The sequence below is a fragment of the Heliconius melpomene genome, chromosome 17 (assembly GCF_056956725.1).
Source record: "Heliconius melpomene rosina isolate 202511_hmr_F chromosome 17, ASM5695672v1, whole genome shotgun sequence".
Lineage (NCBI taxonomy): Eukaryota > Metazoa > Arthropoda > Insecta > Lepidoptera > Nymphalidae > Heliconius > Heliconius melpomene.
Window position 1 is genome coordinate 5,477,000 of NC_140405.1, and position 19,102 is coordinate 5,496,101.

The 19,102-nt window shown below is 30.9% G+C and overlaps 1 protein-coding gene across 1 annotated transcript; it reads left to right on the forward strand.

Annotated features, from left to right (window-relative positions):
* The first annotated feature begins 10,202 nt into the window (after positions 1–10,202).
* LOC146529976 (cytochrome P450 4d2-like) lies at positions 10,203–16,519 on the forward strand. The gene is made up of 10 exons (XM_085200683.1): positions 10,203–10,444; positions 10,961–11,070; positions 11,315–11,408; positions 13,112–13,297; positions 13,396–13,465; positions 13,550–13,676; positions 13,758–13,967; positions 14,190–14,433; positions 14,655–14,825; positions 15,203–16,519. Exons 1-10 carry the CDS (start codon positions 10,285–10,287, stop codon positions 15,361–15,363), a joined length of 1,533 nt encoding a protein of 510 aa, XP_085056809.1. The 5' UTR covers positions 10,203–10,284; the 3' UTR covers positions 15,364–16,519.
* The last annotated feature ends 2,583 nt before the right edge of the window (positions 16,520–19,102 follow it).

Sequence of the window (19,102 nt, forward strand, 5' to 3'; positions counted from 1 at the left end):
AGTATATGCCCATCAAATTTTATAACAGCAAAACGGCCGTCCGATGCTTGTCCGTGATTAAGGTAATGCTATAGCTATTACGGGAATGCAGACACGCTCGGATAATTAGTTATCGATTCCGGACACGTGCACTTCCTATTAAGCACTTCAATTGATTTATCTTATAATTTGCCTACAGCTAAAATGTACACAATAATCTACAAATTTCATCTTCAAAGTTGTGTATTCTGGATATAGCAGGGTATAGCAGGCAGAGGCAACCTAGTGTTAAGACACTCCATTCCCCTCTTTCCACCGAATTTGTTAGGCATTGTGTGTTGAGTGGCGAAACTCAACGCCACGCTTTGCAGGGCAAATAAAAGGTAGAGCGAAGAAATGAAAATATTAATAAAAAGATAATAATTAATTCCCACGAGTGATTATAAATTTTACGTTTATAATTACAACCAATATGCTTAAATTTAATGTACAAAAATGATGGAATAAAATGTAATTTAAAAATATTTTTGAATTTTTGATCATAAAATTTCGTAGACGTGCAATTTGTATCGGCTCACATTGCTACGCTGCTGACGTCGACTACTACAAAAGTATTAAATCTCTTTGGGTTTCCCCTAATTGTGCATTTGGCTTACGAGCGCTTACAATTATTGTCCAGAACAATATATAGGAGTATTTGAGAAGATAGAGATGTTTAAGTTGCATAACAATACAAAAATAAACTCATAACAATTTGTATAAACGATAATGTTTCAGCCGACACGTTAACCTAGGCCTTATATAGAAATGGCTAGGAAGTCCCAATTCATATTAATTTTTAAAATTTATTCTACAACCTAAATATTCTGATTTTTAAAAGTTAGTTTACAAATAAAATATAAGGAATGAAGTTTAAGAAACTAACTATTAGAGAAATTAAAATATGTTATAATTTTGATACAATAATCCAATGATGAATTGGTACAACAGTCCAAAACGCCAACATGATGCCATTAAAAAAGATTTTGGTTCCTCTTCAATTTCATATGCAATACAGATCGCTATTATTCATAGTTGTATGAAATTGCTAACACGATTATTATAAAAACGTAGATAAATATTTTTCTAATATCTTAATCTAAAGTCTACTTAAACTGAGATAGTTATATACTTTGTTCATAATCAAATAGCTATGGCTGTGGATTCGATCCCCACTCGAGGAAGTGAAATATTTATTTACGTTTATATTTCCATTTCTTCGCTCTGGTGTCGAGGCAAAGCGCGGTGTTGATTTCTACCACTCAACACACAGTGCCTCTAGAATTCGGCAGAAAGTGGGGAACGGAGGGAGTGTCCTAATACTAGTTCCGTCTGCCTACCCTGCTGTGTGCGGGATACAGCGTGAAGTTAATTATTTTTTTTATAATCAAATATATATTTACAAAAAATTATAGAACTAATTTAAGAATTTTCCCAACACGTATTTCTGAGTTGAATTGAATAAGTAAACACACTCTTGAGATTTTCTCAGCTGAAACTAAAGCAGAACTCGCAGTTGGAGCTCAAACTGCTTACGAAGATGCATTTCCGCAAACTAAGAACAACTGTGTATGAAGAAATAATAATGAGATTTCCACTAACTCCACATTAGTGGAAGACTTATCAGATTCTATTTATTATTAGCTAACCTAACTAGGACACTCGTTACAGGGAATATAATCAAAGTTGTTAATGTATTCTTTTATATCGATTATTTCATTGTTAAAGACTTTGCTTGTCCAAACATACTAACAGGAAAATAAATTTACAAAAAAAATATTATGAATATAGGCAAATACAAATTTAACTCCATTATATATTTATACGTAACAAGACATACCGTTTTGAGAATTCCGTCAATATTTACTTTTTAATTATAATACAAATTAAGATAAAAATAACAAAACATTATTAATTTAAACGAATAATTATCTGTTGATTATTATACACGGTTAATATTTTTATAATTTACATATTATAAACAATCTCATATTTTTGTTTATTACTTTTTTATGTAATATCACATAACATTTATATCTTTTTTTAGCTTCAAGTTGTATCCCGCACGTGGAATGATGAATGAATGAAACATGGGAATCTAGTGTTAAGACACTTCGTTTCCATTAAAATAATTCCATCTCTCACTTTACACCGAATTCTGGAGACATTGCGTGTTGAGTGGCGGAATTTAACGCCGCACTTTGCCATCTTTACCAGAGCGACAAAATTAGAACAAATAAATATTTAATTTCCTCAAATGGGAATCGAACTCACAAACTGTCGCATTAACAGTACTCCTGTGCCGCTATAGGCATCACATATTCTCGTACCTACATACATTAAGACTAGCCTGACATACTATTTATCCAATATCAGATTTACAAACCTAAAAATATGTAAAATCAATAACTCCTCTATGTATGCTGAAATAAATAATGTTAGTAGCAAACTAATTGCATTTCGCGGTAAACCTGCTTTTAATTTTATAATTACGTTGAAAATGTTTTGGTATATTATCGTTAATAAAGCGCAGTTTGAAACAACATTTAATACGAAATATTGTATAATTACAAAATTGTTAGTACAATCGTTTGTCTAATTTGCCGTAACATTTTATCACTAAAAACTTGAAAAATAATTTCGAAATTATATAATAATAATTATATAAAATATGAACAAAAAAAATATTTAATATTATTTTTTTCTTGTCTTTGCACCGCAATACGGCGGGTAAACTATCCATGACGGTTGCGAATTTAAACACCATTTACAGTGATATATATATTATTTTCACAATCTTCTAAAACAAAGTGTTTATTGGGATACAAAAAATCAGCTTCACGCTGTATCCCGCACACAGCAGGGAAGGCAGAGGGAACCTAGTTGTTAAGACACTCCGTTCCTCACTTTCTGCCGAATTCTGGAGGCATTGCGTGTTAAGTGGAGGAAGATGAACGTTAATAAATATTTCCCTTCCTCGAGTGGAGATCAAACTCACAACCGTCACGTTACAATTACACCCTTGTGCCGCTGCGCTACGACGACCTCAGAATACTTTATCTTTATTAGGATACATTTTTAAATATAAAAATAAAAAGAAAACCCAATGAAAGACGATTGCTTAACGCCTAGTAAAATGTTGTAGACGGGCAAAGATTAAAACATACGTATTAAAAAAGTACATAAGGCACTTTAGAAGCTAGATCGTATAGAGATATTAATAAATAAAACACATGTGTGGTTTCGGTTGAATCGCATTATCGTCCTATCAAATGCATCGAGCTGATATAGAGTCTACACACTACATGTCATGTCAGTATAATCCTATGCATTGCCATCTCCTAAAGAATTTTAGTGACATATTTAGTTAGTGATATGTATTAGTGTTACAAAGTAAAGAGAATCTTGCAAAGATACAACAGTTATACTCGTAATGCAGGTAATACAAATAATTACCTATATAAATATATAAAATATTGTTTGTTTTACTTTATTAATGTATGCGGCTGGTAAATTATAGTTAATACGTTAACAAATCACGTAACTGACATTTGCTTAGGGGATAATTGTATAAACTTCTTTATCATTTGTTTACTTTCGTGTGGCGCCTTTCCTAGAAACTAGAATATTTTCTTGCATTATAATAGAAGTATTAATATAGATTTATTAAATATTCTTTGTCTACATAATTGGAAGCGATGTACACATTATCCACACATGTATCAAATTTAAATATGCGTGTCTATTTAAGTATTACGATATGACATCACTAGCCTTAAAATTATTATTATATTATAGACAAATAAAATAAAATTATTCTCATGTATAAGCTTTTAAGTGAAAGTAGAACAAATATCTATCTTAATAAACTGTCACATCTTTAATATTAGTCGAAAATACCATATAACAGTAACTGGCATTTCACATAGAAAAATTAAATTCAAGCCTAGTGTGCATAACTACATTTTAAGCTACAATGTATAGTATATACATTTTTTGCGACCTATAAATATTTATAAATTGCCTAAAATTATTAAGCAAAAATATTGGAAATCATTGACCGAGATAAAATATTTTGGCGCCAAATACGAATACATGTTGTAATAAAATAAAAATGATTTTTTTTTATTAAAAAAAATACATTTAGATCTAAAAAAAAAAACATTCTCATAGGCTATAACAAAACGAGTTAAAAAATTAACTTTTTTTAAAATTAACTTAAACTTCAAAAGCTGTCATAGTAACGAATAGTATACTGAAATTTACTTTGTAGGTAGTCAATTTTTAAACACTTACTTTAAAGTAAGTTTCTTAAGAAATGCGGATATTTTCATCAAAGCACTCGCTCTATATAAATTTCAATAAATAAAAGGATAAAACAATAAGGAGTAGAGAAAGTACATTAGCCTTTAACTTAGTGTCGACAACTTAACAATCCCATTACATATTCATATTTACGACAATTTTCAGTTCAAATAGGGACTTCGGTATTGTAATTATCAATTTTAATTACTTTTAACTGTAATATTAAAAAAGTTACATTTCAATTTTTATTTTCGTTTATCGTATAACATGCTTTAAGCTTTTTTTGGATATTTTAGAATGTGGTCTCGTTATTTGAGAGAAATGTTTTCATTATTTTAAAAACGATAGCCACTTTGGCTTTTGGTTTTTTTAAAGTGGCTCTCTTTTTTTAGACATCTGATTTTTAATTGACATCTGTAAGAGGAGGAGGTTATTCAACTATATTTGTTTTCAGAATTTTTGACTGGGTTTTTTTTTTATGGAAAAGGACAAGGCAAACGAGCGTTCGGGTCACTTGATGATGATCACCGCCGCCCACGACCCCGTGCAGCACCAGAGGAGCTACAGGTGCGTTGCCGGCCTTTGAGGTGGAGATAGACGCGCTTTTTGAAGGTACCCATATCGTACCGACCTGGAAACACTGCCGCGGGTAGGCTATTCCACAGTTCGGTGGCGCGTGGAAGGAAATTCCTACGAAACCGCACAGTAGTGGAGTGCCACGCATCCAGATGGTGTGGATGATATTTAAGTTTGTGACGTGCTGTGCGGTTAGAAAATTCGGCGGCGAGTAATAGGTCAAACAGTTCTTCAGAACACTCACCATGATAAATGCGATAGAGAACGCACAGCGAGGAGACGTCTCTACGCAGAGCCAAAGTGTCAAGCCTTTCATAGCTTACTGGGTCCTTAATGGGTAAACTGATTTTGATGATTTTATTATTTGAAAGAAAATGCTTTTATTGTATTTGGTTTATTTCTAATCTTATTGTATTTGGTTTAATCTTATTGTATTTCTAATAATCTCCATGATAAAATCAATTGAATCTTGGATCCGGTAGTTAGAATACAGTTAAACTCGTTTTTTTATGTTAAAAATTATGTTATTTTTTTTATTCATTTATTTTTCACGTTACGCATACCGCCACCTATATATCTTATGATATGTAAGAATATACGAGAACAATTACGTTTAAAAAATGAATAGGTAGGACAATTTAAAATATTAACAATGCCATGAATAAAAAGTTGATGTTTTCACATAAATACATCCTTAGAAAATAAACGACATCCTTATCGAGAGGTCCTAAATAAATTTCAAAGTACAAGTTACGAGTTAGTGATGGCTTCCAAATAACGTTTCAAAAATTTGAATTGAATTTGTTCATAATGCAATATCTCTTTATAATAACTGAACAGATAACAAGAGCCTTTGAAATATATTTTTCTTTCAAGCTAAATTCAAAGTGTCTCGAAATAATAATAACATCCTTTGATCATGTCAATGTCAAAATTAAAAGGTACCACAGATTATGGAGAATTGAAGTTAAATGATGACAAGTCAGTACGAGCTTCTTAGAAAATGTTCTTTATATGCATACAGTAAGTCTTGTTATATATGAAAAACTTGTTTCAATATTTAAGAGATTACTGTAAAATGACATTGGTACATCATTGACAGAAATGAGCAATGAACTGAAAGGTTACTTGACTCTCCATTGAACTCACGATATTTGTAAAAAACTCAGTTAGAGACATATATATCTCTCCCGTATGATATAAAAGATATGAGAAAAAATTAAAATAAAGATATTTGTACTCCGATTAATTTTCAATTTGTTTTTTATATTGTTTCTTCAGTTCATTTTAAATGTATTATTATGTAATAAAATAATTATTGTGTAGTTTTATTTTGGATACACTTATATAATATTCCATTCCAGGTAAATATCTACGTACTTACTTCAGATATAATCGGAGAAACTAATCGTAGTTGCCAACTCAAGTCCTAGGCTCAAGCAGCAAGCTATTTAATACCTAGATATCAAAAGTATTAAAATTATTTTGCGGGTAAATGATTTTGTTGCAATTACAAGATAAATAAAATGCGCTAATCTTTGTTATAGATATGGCACATAATTATTTTAAATCTAAATAATATTAAAAATACCTTCACTATATGTATGTATGATCACGCTAATCACTGAATGTACTGAACCGATTTTCGTAAAACTTTCACAAATTTCTTTACTTTAACCCAGCTTAACATCTAAAGTTTGTTTCATCAAAATCAGTTCATTAAAAAGAAGTTATAGTCATATGAATGAACTCAAGGCCTGCCTGCCAATATTGGCCTGCAAATATATAGCAATCCATATCTATACTAAAATTATATTAAAAAATGCTTACCTTATTTACTGAATACCCATATTTAAAACAATAAAATTTCTATAGTTAACTGACTTCTGTGTCCATAATCAATGTTCTATAATATCACACTATACAATAAAATAGTTTGAAGATTAACATTTTTAACTTAAAACACTTTAAAATTAAAATGTTCAGTATTGTTTAGTATTTATTTATTAAAATTATTAACTCAATGATGTCAGGTAAGCTCTTTTTTTTCTTTCTAAATATTTTTGAGCAAGAAGTATTTATCTCCCAACAACACTAAGTACCCGAAAAATATCTCATAATATATACGAATATAATTATGACCTATGATCGCGTCGATTCACATAGAAAACTACATTAACAATAAAATAATGCTTGTAATTTTTTTTTTAATCGACACGAATTTTTATATTTGATAAAAGTTTACCAACAAAATGTAAGATATAGTAGCTGTAGCCGTAGCTATATGATGAAGCAGTCCAAATATAAAACTAGTTTTTTTAGCTTAATTATTTGAGACCGTCGTGGTTGTGGGTTCGATTCCCACTCGAGGAAGTGAAATATTTATTTACGTTTATATTTCTATTTCTTCGCTCCGGTGTCGAGGCAAAGTGCGCTCAACGCGCAATGCCCTCCCTCTGCCCACCCGGCTGTTTGCGGGAAGCTAATTTATTTTTTTATTTAATAAGATGATCCACTCACACACCAAGACTCCGTAAAATATCTGGACATGCATTTGGATCATACACTTATCATGGATCATCAATGGATGTCAATTGTTGCAGCTTAAGCCAATAATCAATTTGTGAAAGGTTTTCTCTTTCTAATTGGTGTTGATAAGGTTCAAATGTTGCTCTTCTTCCAGGATACCTCCTGGGTCACTTTTTGTCTGTCTTACTTTTATTCCCTTTTATAATAATTATTTAGATTTTCCATATTTAATCCTTTGAACCAGATATATAAAAACAATAAAGAGTTCCAAATAAACTCATTATAAAAAAAAACACTAATTACAATTTACTAATATATTCGTGAAATATAAGATAAACTATAATTGATATAAAATATTTATAAACAAATGATAAAAGGAGGGAATTACCAACGCTTGAAAGTCAAGTAAATACTAAACTATCGTAAATTTTGCAACTCTCTAGCTAAAGGTCACACAATTATTGATAACACAAATAAGGAAGGTACTGCTAAACGGGGACGTTTTTTTTATGAGACCTCCTTGACACAGTGGCAGAAGCGTATCAATGTACGACCCACCCAACCCAACGTTTAAACGTTCGATTCCGACCTGGGAAAATAAATTATTCAATATTATTCACCTCCTCGCGCTGTTAACAAGACAAACCGCGTCGTTAATTTCCGCCACTCAACATGTAATGTCTCGAAAATTCTGCGAAAAATAGAGAACGGAGTGCCTTAACACTCGATTTATCTGCCTCACCCTGATGTATCCGGAGTACAGAGTGTAGTTACAAAAACTAATTCGTATAATGACAATTTTGTAAAGAATATGATAAATAGTTTTTATAGTTTAAAGGTACAAATTTGAGACATAAAAAGGGTAAATAAAGTGTAAACCCATAAAGTGATTCAAAATACAATATTTTTTAATTTAAAAACCAAAGTAAGTAAAATGTAACGCACAGAGCAGTGTAGGCAGAGAGAACCTATTGTTAAGACACTCCCAATTTTCACCGAATTAGAGACATTACGTGTCAAGTGGCGGAACTCGACACCGCGCTTTGCCTCGACACCAGAGTGAAAAAATAAAAATATAAATTTAAATAAATGTTACATAGTAAATGTTTTTATATAACCTTATATTTTTTTGTTATATGAAGTTTTATTTTTTTACTATATATTTTTATTACATAAAATATATTTTTCAAATGAAAATAAAAATAGGGGCATCGGTATTCATATTGTAAACAACATTATCTTTGTATTTTTTTTTAAGTTTATAAGGTAATATATTAACAAAATATAAAAATAAAGTCTGAAATATATTGTTATCATCTTCTGTCTGTCCTTGGAGTTTAAAAGAATCTGTGTTATGGAATTCTTCTACAGACTTGACAGACTAGTACATAGAGGCCCCTTAAAGAATGTAAACATGTTTTACTGTGAAAAAACAGCCGGAATTCATTTCTTAGTAACTAACAGATTATTTTCAAAAAATTAACGATCATTTTTACAACGTGTTAAACTATGAAGGTTAACACGTTGTAATTATAGAGAAATGTAGAGCTCGTTAGCAGATTCCTCTATTTTTCCACCGATTAAGCAATTCTACTACATAACCTCTTGCACTCTTTTCCTAGCACATACCCCTTGCACTCCAGTCTACCAGCCAATGAAGGCAAGTCGGAGAATAAATGTTAACACTTTAATAATGTTAAAAAATATTGACAAACTAGTTATGATTAGTATCAAAGATACTGGAGGACGGTCACGTAAAAAGCAAGAGGATCCTCCGGAGGGCAAATATGAAGAGGTTGATGACAGTGGACGAGGCGAAAGAGGTATGTAGAGACCGTAGCGTTTGGCGCTATTAAATATTATTCGATCACAAAAAAAATTAAGTAGTAACTATGTAGTTACTTAAATATGTATGTATAACATAAATAAATTTGTAACAGCTGGGTTTAATAGAAAAGTACAGTCCTTTACAGTGTGCAGTGTGCAGGCGTATACAAAGTAGATAACTGTGGCTTATCATCCATCAGTCAAACAAAGAGAAGCATCGGTGTTAGGGTAAAGAAACACATCTCCGATGTCAAGAATGGGCATGTATCGAAGTCTGCTGTATGTAAGCATACTGTCCCAGTACAGTATGACTCAGCCAGGCTAGTCAGGGTACATCAGGTTTGATAAATCCCAAATCTTCCCTAAGGATAACAGATATATTATAGAAACGGAAAATACAGCGTATAGCGGACACACAATTATTGATAACACGAATAAGGAAGGTACTGCAAAACGGGGACGTTTTTTTTATGAGACCTCCTTGGCACAGTGGCAGAAGCGTTTTACTGTACGACCCACCCAACCCAACGTTTAAACGTTCGTAAACGGAAAATACTTGGAGGACGCCAGCGTTCTAAAGGAGAGATGCCATCTGGCCCGATCGACTTGTGCGACTTAGTACATACTTTAAATTCGCCGTACTAGAAAACTAAAATAAATCGCCGTAAAATACAATTTTTTAGAACAAGAAAAATATAAAATACGAGTAAATGTTATACATACGAAGTTACAATAGTAGAATACAGCTTAAGTTAATTTAAAAAATATATAGAAAAAGTTTACAAACCCTAGTAGGTTTAGGGTAGGGGACGCTACCCTAATTGATTTATTTTATATAATTTAATACTCATAGAGATAGTCACGGCAATCAAGAAGCTTGCACGCCTTTAAACAAATCTTGTAGCAGTTCGATAAGAAACGATAGCAAAAGAGATATAAAGTGCGCGCGCTGATGTATTATATCCACTTCAGATTTTAAATTTGAACTTTCACACATATCCAGTAAATTGTGTGAAATACATTTTTAAAATGTTTTTCTTACTGTTAGTTCTGCTCGTTATTTCTTTAATATTGATCCAAGATTTTGTCAAGAAACGTGGGTACAAATGGAAGAAGCTTTCAGAATTTCCCGGTGACAGACCGTTACCTTTGGTCGGGAATGGCCTAGACATCGGATTCGATGCAGACGGTAACAAATTTATTTTTTTATTCTTAATTTTTTTTAATTAAATTTTAAATTACATTTTTAATTACAATTATTTTATTTAATATTAACTGTAACTTAATTTCATATTAACTGTCATTGTAGGAATTACACATCTTAATATATTTTATTCTCGTTAAATAGTCAGAGTGTTGCAAAATCGACTGGTTGTGGGTTCGATCCCCACTCGAAGAAAGGAAATATTTATTTACATTTTCATTTCTTCGCTCTGGTGTCGAGGCAAAGTCGCAATGCCTGCAAAATTCGGTGGAAAGTGTGGAACGGAGTGTCTTAATAGGAGGTTCCCTCTGCCTATCCTGCTGTGTACGGGATACAGCGAGAAGCTGATTTGATTTTATTTGTTAAATTACTTAATTAGAAACAAAAATTAATAAATATATATTAGTAAAATAAATGTGGCTAATAGTAAACTTTTGACGCTTGTCAACGACTAAAACTGCAAAATAACTAATTAGCGCGTATCGTTGTGTTTTTTTGTAGAAGCGTCTTTTAGATTGATTAAAATGTGGGAAAAACATGGAAAACAAAATTTCCGTCTGTCTGTTGGATCCGAGGACTGGCTCATGCTGTGCGAACCTGAAGACATTAAGGTAATATATATACAGATACTTCAATTATTGCAGTCAATCATCAAATTCATCATCATCATCACCATCAGCCTGTCCTCGTCCACTGCTGGACATATGCCTCTCCAATGGCACGCCACTGAGCTCAATCTTCAGCTCTTCGCATCCAGCCGTTGCCCGCCACTTACAAATTACTATTTGTTTATTTTGAAAATTTTACAAAGTTCATTTTGCATTTGATTTTCCTAACAATATCTCTATTTTTTAGGTACTTCTAAACGACAATTTTGAGCTTTCGAAACCTCTAGAGAGAAATGCAGCCATGAAACCATTCTTTGGCTACTCCGTATCCACTTCTGAGGGTAAAATATTACATAAATACATAGTTAGAGTTGGCTGTTAACATATTTTTCTTATACATTTATATTTAAAGTTCTGTTGATTTCTTTTAATTTGAAATAATCAATTTATTATATTCCCAAATAATTGTAAAAGATTTAGTCTTCTTTATTTCAATGAGACTTAATAACTGGTAGAAATAGTTAGATATTTTATCCATACATTCACATGTATGGCGTTTACAACAATGTGCAAAATGCGGTTAGTGATCGTCAGTGGCAGACAAACAAAGCTCGCTTTACCGTATTATGTTGCGGTACGCCTCGGACACGTATTCGAAAATATGCCACTAGCAATTACCTGTATACCGCATATCATAATTTCATCATCGAGAAATCTTGTTTAAATCATATATATCACTTTAAAGGAATTTTAGCTTTTAAATTATATTTCATAGTGGATATTGTAATGTTTTGTTTTTGTAATCTATACATCCTCTAAAAAGGGATTTTGAAAAGTTTTAACCCTCAAGGGATGAAATAGGGATTGTATCGAAAAATAAATAAATGCTGCACCGATTTTTATAAAATTTGAAAATTAGACTCTTAAAAATATTTCATTGAACGCGTGTTTCGTGATTTTAGAATTCACCCCCTAAACTGAAAATAATTTCATAAACATTTAATAAATATTCCTATAGTTCAAGCGAGTGAAGCCGCCCAGGTCGGCTAGTATTCTATATAGGTCGCTGTGGCACATTTTGTGGCTCTGTCCTAGTAACTAGATATAGCGCGGAATTGAATTCCGCTACTCAACACGCAAAGTCTCGAAAATTGGGCGGAAAGTGACAAACTGCCTTATGCTATCCTGATATATGCGGGATACAATGTAAAGCTCACAATAAAAACATATATAATTTTTTATTTAATCTATTTTATAGGGCACGTGACCACAAATGCACATTATCTTAGTTATGCCTTTTGACACGCGTTATAACAAAACGTGATAATTCCATAAACACATAATTAATCAAGATAAATAGATCATAAAATTTATGCTAATCCAGGCTTTAAATTATTGTTAATATTAAATCTTTACTTCATCAAAACCCACTTAGCTATTGTTTTCGCGTGATTGAGTAATATGCGCCAAAAAAATCAAATGCGTCAAATTTGGTTGATAATGAGTTTAACGTAATATTTTAAAGTATATTATATATTTTAAAGTATATTTTAAAGTATATGATTGATTGGAGTTAGGGCCACAAATAGTAATTATTGTATTTTGTATATAAAAATTTCTAATATTATCACTCTGTAATTAATCATTATCGTTAGTTTTTAGTTTATATCGTCGGCTTAGAGTATAAGCCTCCTAAATCCGTTTATTGTTGAAAGTGATTGAAAAGTTCTAAAAAGTTCGAAAGTTTAAAAAAAAAACAAAATCGACCTTTGTTATATATCATAAATAGTAAATCAAATTTTGAAAACAAAAACTTTCTGATAATCCTTATAGTTTTTTAACAATTTTTTTTTGTATCTCCTGTTAATTCGATTTATAGGCTGTTAGCACGTTTTTAACTCTAAGCCGTTGATATTTATGTACCGATATTTAGAAATATTCGATTAATTATCAATTTTAAAAAAGTAAATCCTAACTATCCTAAACGAAACTTGATAGTAAAATAAGTTATTATTAAAAGTAAAAAACGTATCTCATTTTTTAGGAGAAAGATGGAAATCAGTGAGAAAGCTGATGACTCCAAGTTTTCACTTTAAAGCTTTGGACCGAGCTGCTGACGATTTCGGCAAACACACTCAAACACTCTTTGAGCTCATAGATTCTTATGAAGGCAAGAGTCCAGTCAATATATACACATATTTGAAGCCGTACATGCTCGATATGTTAAGCGGTAAGTACTAGTACCTTATCGTACCCTTTAACCGTATATTGTGTTAATAGTTTAAAATATATGTGATAGCTACATTCTAAAAATTATTATAATTCCAGTTAATCTTTTTGGAGTTGAAAAGAATTACCTTAAAAACCGTGATCATCCATATATTAAGTCCAGCAGCAAGTGAGTAAAATATTGTTAATGTCTAAATTATTATTCTTTAATGACTTGGTAGTTTTGCTAATATTGTCATTCTTTCTTTCACAGAATGATTAAGATTATAACATACAATTACTTTTCCTACTGGAGAAATAATAGTTACTTAGTAAGATTTACTCCATTGCACACTGAAATGCAGAATATTATTAGAGACGTCAAACAAAACAGTTCAGATGTGGGTATCAACTATTTTTATGTATTGATTTTTGTTAAAGTGTTATATTTCTAAATTTATCATAATATTTACTTATAACAGATAATTACGCAAAGAAGAAAAATTTTGAACAAAATGATAGAAGAAACCAAGAGCAACAATAAGAACATCGACTTGAACTATGATACTTTCATAGAAGATAAGCTTGCTGGTGGTTGCTTGTTGGACAGATTTATATTAAGCGTGTCGCCAAATGGTGATCCTGAGAAGGATGCGATCATTAATGAAGAAATAACATTAACCTTATTTACTGTAAATATATTTTTATTTCAAACTAATTCCTCTTATCGAGGTAGATGTCAGTTTATAGCCAGAATTCATTTAGTATTCTCACTTTATTATATTACTTAATAATTATAAATAACTATATAATAGATACTATTTTAACTTCTTTATGTTTTAATCTAGTACAATTCTGTTTTTATGACATACATAGGTATGTATATTTTTCATAAACCATTTTATCCATTTTAGGGACATCTAACGACATCAATGACGATGTGCAACGCAATGTACCTTATGTCATTGTACCCAGAAGTACAACAGAAAGTTCTAGATGAACAGAAGGCTATATTTGGTAAAGACTTAAACAGACAAGCGACTACACAAGATTTAAATGACATGAAATATCTTGAAGCGCTAATAAAGGAGACTATAAGGTTCATTCCTACAATTCCCAGAATTGGGAGACAACTACAAAAAGACTTAAAGTTATCTGGTTAGTATTTACACGAAAAAAATAATTCAATTAAAACTATTTGTATCCTAAGTGATTCTAAGAATTTTACGACTAACGGTATTTTTTTTCTTGTTAATTATTTCAACCAACATCCAAAAAATATACTTAATTTTAAATATAATTAAATATTTTATTTTATTAATGCAAATGTATTTGAATATAGTTTAACGTTATATTTAATTGTACTATTATTTCCTTAGATGGTCGTGTAGCTCCTGCTGGAACGTCTGTAATTGTTTTCTTCAATGCCGCTGCCAGAAATCCCAGGACTTACACAGAACCAGAAAAATTTATGCCTGAACGATTCTTTGACACAACAATGCATCCATTTGCTTTTGTTCCTTTCAGTGCCGGACCTAGAAACTGCGTAGGTGAGTGACACGTGAACTTTTTACCTGTATTATGGTTTTTTTTTTTGTAATTGTAAAGATAAAGTAATCTAATGCTAAGGGGTCAGAGGAGATAGAGATGCGTTTTCAGCTTTTATGTTTGAACAATTAACATTTGGGCGGATTTCCGCCTGGATTAAAAGTTCAATGAGAAAAGGATTTGAGAAAGAGAGCGAGACATAAAGGTGTTAGAAATATACTTTACATACAAACTTATATTTTTTCATCGATATACCTTCCTTACTTATCATATTATTTTTTTTATAATGTTGATTAACATTTTTAAAAAAATCTCAAATAATTTAAACATTCACATAAATATTATAGTGTAGCCTTATAAATATAATTATTTTTTTTAGCTTTCCGCTATGCGTGGATTGTTCTGAAGGCGACTTTATCGAACATTATACGGAGATATGAAATTCTTCCTGGTCCTGAACCCAAATTTGCCTTCCGTCTGATCACGGAATCTACCAATGGATTGCATCTACACTACAAGAAGAGAGATATATGTGCTTAATTTTAATTAAATTAATAAATAATATATTTTGTTCATACGGTACAGGAGACAACGGTAAAATAATTTTTAGTTAGATTTCATCAAGCAAAACAGTTTTTAGATTGATATTTGCCTTAATTACTTTACTTAGATTTTTCTTTACCTGCTACGCGTTTTCCATGTACATCGTCAATCGACTCAGAATTTTTTAAATTCATGTTGCACTGGAACCGGATGTATCTTTAAGTATTATTATTTTAACCTTGCCGGATTGCGACGTGACACTTCTACCTATCAACACAAGTTGCTGTTTACAATTTTACTAACTCGTGCCTTAAAGTTGTTCAGAAAATATGTATTTGAAATGAATGAGGATCCTAAAAGGTCCGCCAAAAATGTCACGGAACGTTCGTCCGGTACATCACCAATTACATATATAACTTAGTTTTTATCATAGTGCTTATAATCATTAAATTCAATTTGATATAATGAGCGTATGTCAATGTAACACAAAGAGATAAAAGAGTAAGTACTATATAACAAAATATAGTATAACAAAATATATTTTAAAGTTGTTTAAAGTATTTATTAATGTCTTGTTAGTTTGAAAACAAAACATATATATGTATAGATAGTCGATGTGTTAACCTTGCCCGCTTCTCATTCAATGGGGCATAATCGATTTATCATATATTGTTTTAAATATATAAAAATTATTGAATATACTATTTCAATAATATTTACATAAGATTTTTATTTATTTTAATTTTAATATATCTTAAAAGCTTTGATTCTTTTACGAGGACATTTATGCACTTAACATATATATTGTATGCTAATTTTATATAAAGCTTATACTTTTTTTAGGTCTTTATAATTTGTAAATAGTCCTTCGTGTAAAAGTGCTTAAAATATTATAGAGCAATAAAAATGTAAGCAATACCGTCTAATATGACGGAATTAAGGGTACAACTTTGTAATTATATTTGTGATACAAATGATGATGTTTACATAAAGTTAATATCGACTGCTAAGATTAAAAAGAAAATTATAACCAATTAATTACTTGTATAGATAATTTTCTTATTAAAACTGATGTAATCATTTACATTTTATTCATCATTATGACATTCTACATTAAACTGGTTTATATATAAATAATACTTTAGTAAAAGTGTTTTTGTTATTTTCTTTTTTCATAAACCCTTAAATGATCCTCTACCTCGTACCAGGTAAAAATATCAAATATTACAAAGAAATAATTGCTATGACTTTATTTAAGTAATTAAGAAACTTATCAATTTATTATCAAATATATTATCAATTTAATTTAAAATGTTAACAAAATTAAAGAAAAGTTAAAAAAAAAATATTTTTTGATATTTTGAACAAGAACAAGTAAGCAACTCTACACAAAATACTACTAAGCCTAATAACATAGCGAAAACACAGTTTAGTAATTCCCAGTTTATTCGGTGAATTTCAAGTCAGTATTTAAAGGTTCTATTTCTTTTGTGCAATTACTGTGTGATGGTACACTTATAGGTTGTCTAGTAGGATAGCTAACTAGCAGGTGGAACTAAGGGTTCGGAATTTAAGTGATTTTGCTTCATTACCAAAGCGAGGAAATGAAAATATTAAATATTTCATTCCCTTCAGTGGGAATCAAACCCACAACCGTTGGGATACAATCTTGTATCCCATATGCCACGACCTCATATGTTGGCTTTTATTTGATTTGTGTTGCCATAAAAAAGATTTATAATAACTATATCTAATTAAAGAAATATAAAACAAACCGTTTTTAATTTTTTTAACGCTACAGCGATTTGGTCCGTACCCTATTTATTTTATTATTATATGTATGTAAATTTCTTATAAAATATTTTAATAAGATTAATATAAATATACATACACAATTAATATTTATTATAAGAAAGAAGATGAATTGAAGATTTTATATATTTAAATTTAGAATTATTATCAGACAATATACAATAACACTCAGAGGTACACTTAACCAACCTTTCTTTAAAATTGTTGTCCAATTTCCGCTGAATTCTAGGAACAAGTGTTGAATGACGAAACTCAACGCCGCGCTTTGGCTCGATGCTAGAGCGAAGAAATAAAAACCGTAAATATTTCTTTTCCTCTAGTGAGAATCGAACTCACAGCCTATCGCATTCACAGTAACACTCACACACTCTCACTATTAACTATTAATGTAAATTCTCAAATTGTTATAAAGAAAATATTTCAAGAAGATAGAGTTTTAATACGTTAACCCATTTAGACCCATACTCAAACTAGCAATAAATAAAAGGTTTTTTAGATAATAATTGATAGATATCGATGTAAGAAAATAAAAAACGTAAAAAAAAAATATTTTTTTTTATTTAAATATAAAAAAATGCCGTCCTTAAATGGGGCCAATGGGCACATGTAGTATGTATTATTTCGAAACTATTTTTGCGACACGAAATGTTTTATAACACTTTTTACACTATCCACGCGTTTTTTTTATGGGACATTGCACGTCTCAGTTGCTAGCCAAATTTTTGGGAGTAGTGGTCTACCCCGTGGTGCTGCAGACTTGGTACTGCAGAAGCTACTGGTTGCATAAATACGTTGATGTTTTCGTCTCTTAAATCGTGACGAGCGATGTAGCGAAAAAATCAAGCTAATCTATCCTGTTTATATTGGTTAACAAGTGCAGGTGCCGCGAATTTGCAACAGCAAGATCCTATGTATTTTTTGCCACGTACAGCATTGCTGATCAACCCCGCCCATACCACACTGTAAAACTTTCGCACTAATAAAATTTGGTTAGCTTGCTAAAAGCAGTAATCAAAATCGGCTCGGTTTTTCTTTTCATATCTTTTACTGCTGAGTTTCATCTTTTAACAATTCTTAAATTTCTCAAGACGACCTTATATATTAGTCGTAGTTGGATCACTTTTACACCAACGGGGTTGCTCAAGATTACGGTTCCTCTACGTCTCTTAGCAAAAGGTTGATAATTGCTTCTATTAGTAAGCAGGCGGATTAGCAGTGCTTTGTATATCTACATCTTCTTCTTGGTCGATTTCCACACCTGGTTCTAAAGAAAGCGCAAGTAAATATACCTCTCCGATGTCTTTTTCTTCAATAATTACAACTGCTTCTTGAAGACCCTTATATTCATTGCGACCGCTAAATATCCTAAGAGTCATTATGAACTTTGGATGGACATGCGTATAAAAACATAAAAATTTACCTCTGATGTGCCCATTGGCCCCAATTGGGGACAGCATCGTAAAAGTTGAATTTGTCCTATTACGACTCTTCTTTTCTAATCAAATGTAATTATATTACATAGAATACTAAGTACTTAAGTATGTTTTGTACCAAAACAAATGTATTTAGAAGAAAAATTTAAAAATAAAAATACTTACATTTTGCCTTCACAGATTTCGTGAAACAACTTTACAAAAGGCACGAAATGAACGATTGTAAAAAAATTTTAATTGGATTTTACGGCTACAACATAAGGATATACTACTTATCTCTACAATTCTAGACATAAACTGCATAAAAATAAAAATATAAAAAAAACAAGGGTACTATTGTAGGTGTACCCGTTTGGGCACGGCGGGTCTATATGGGTTAATATAGACACCGATATTCAATTTAACTGCGTCAGCAATAAAAAAAATCATATAAAATAAAATCTCGGGAAATATTTGGAAAAATATAATATAGGTTTATAATAAGCTTTTAA

Excerpts from the sequence above, each read along its gene's own strand:
- LOC146529976 (XM_085200683.1), top strand. The coding sequence starts at position 10,285 with ATGTTTTTCTTACTGTTAGTTCTGCTCGTTATTTCTTTAATATTGATC. Across the intron at positions 10,445-10,960 it reads CATCGGATTCGATGCAGACG|AAGCGTCTTTTAGATTGATT; the intron begins GTAACAAATTTA and ends GTTTTTTTGTAG. Across the intron at positions 13,298-13,395 it reads CATGCTCGATATGTTAAGCG|TTAATCTTTTTGGAGTTGAA; the intron begins GTAAGTACTAGT and ends TTATAATTCCAG.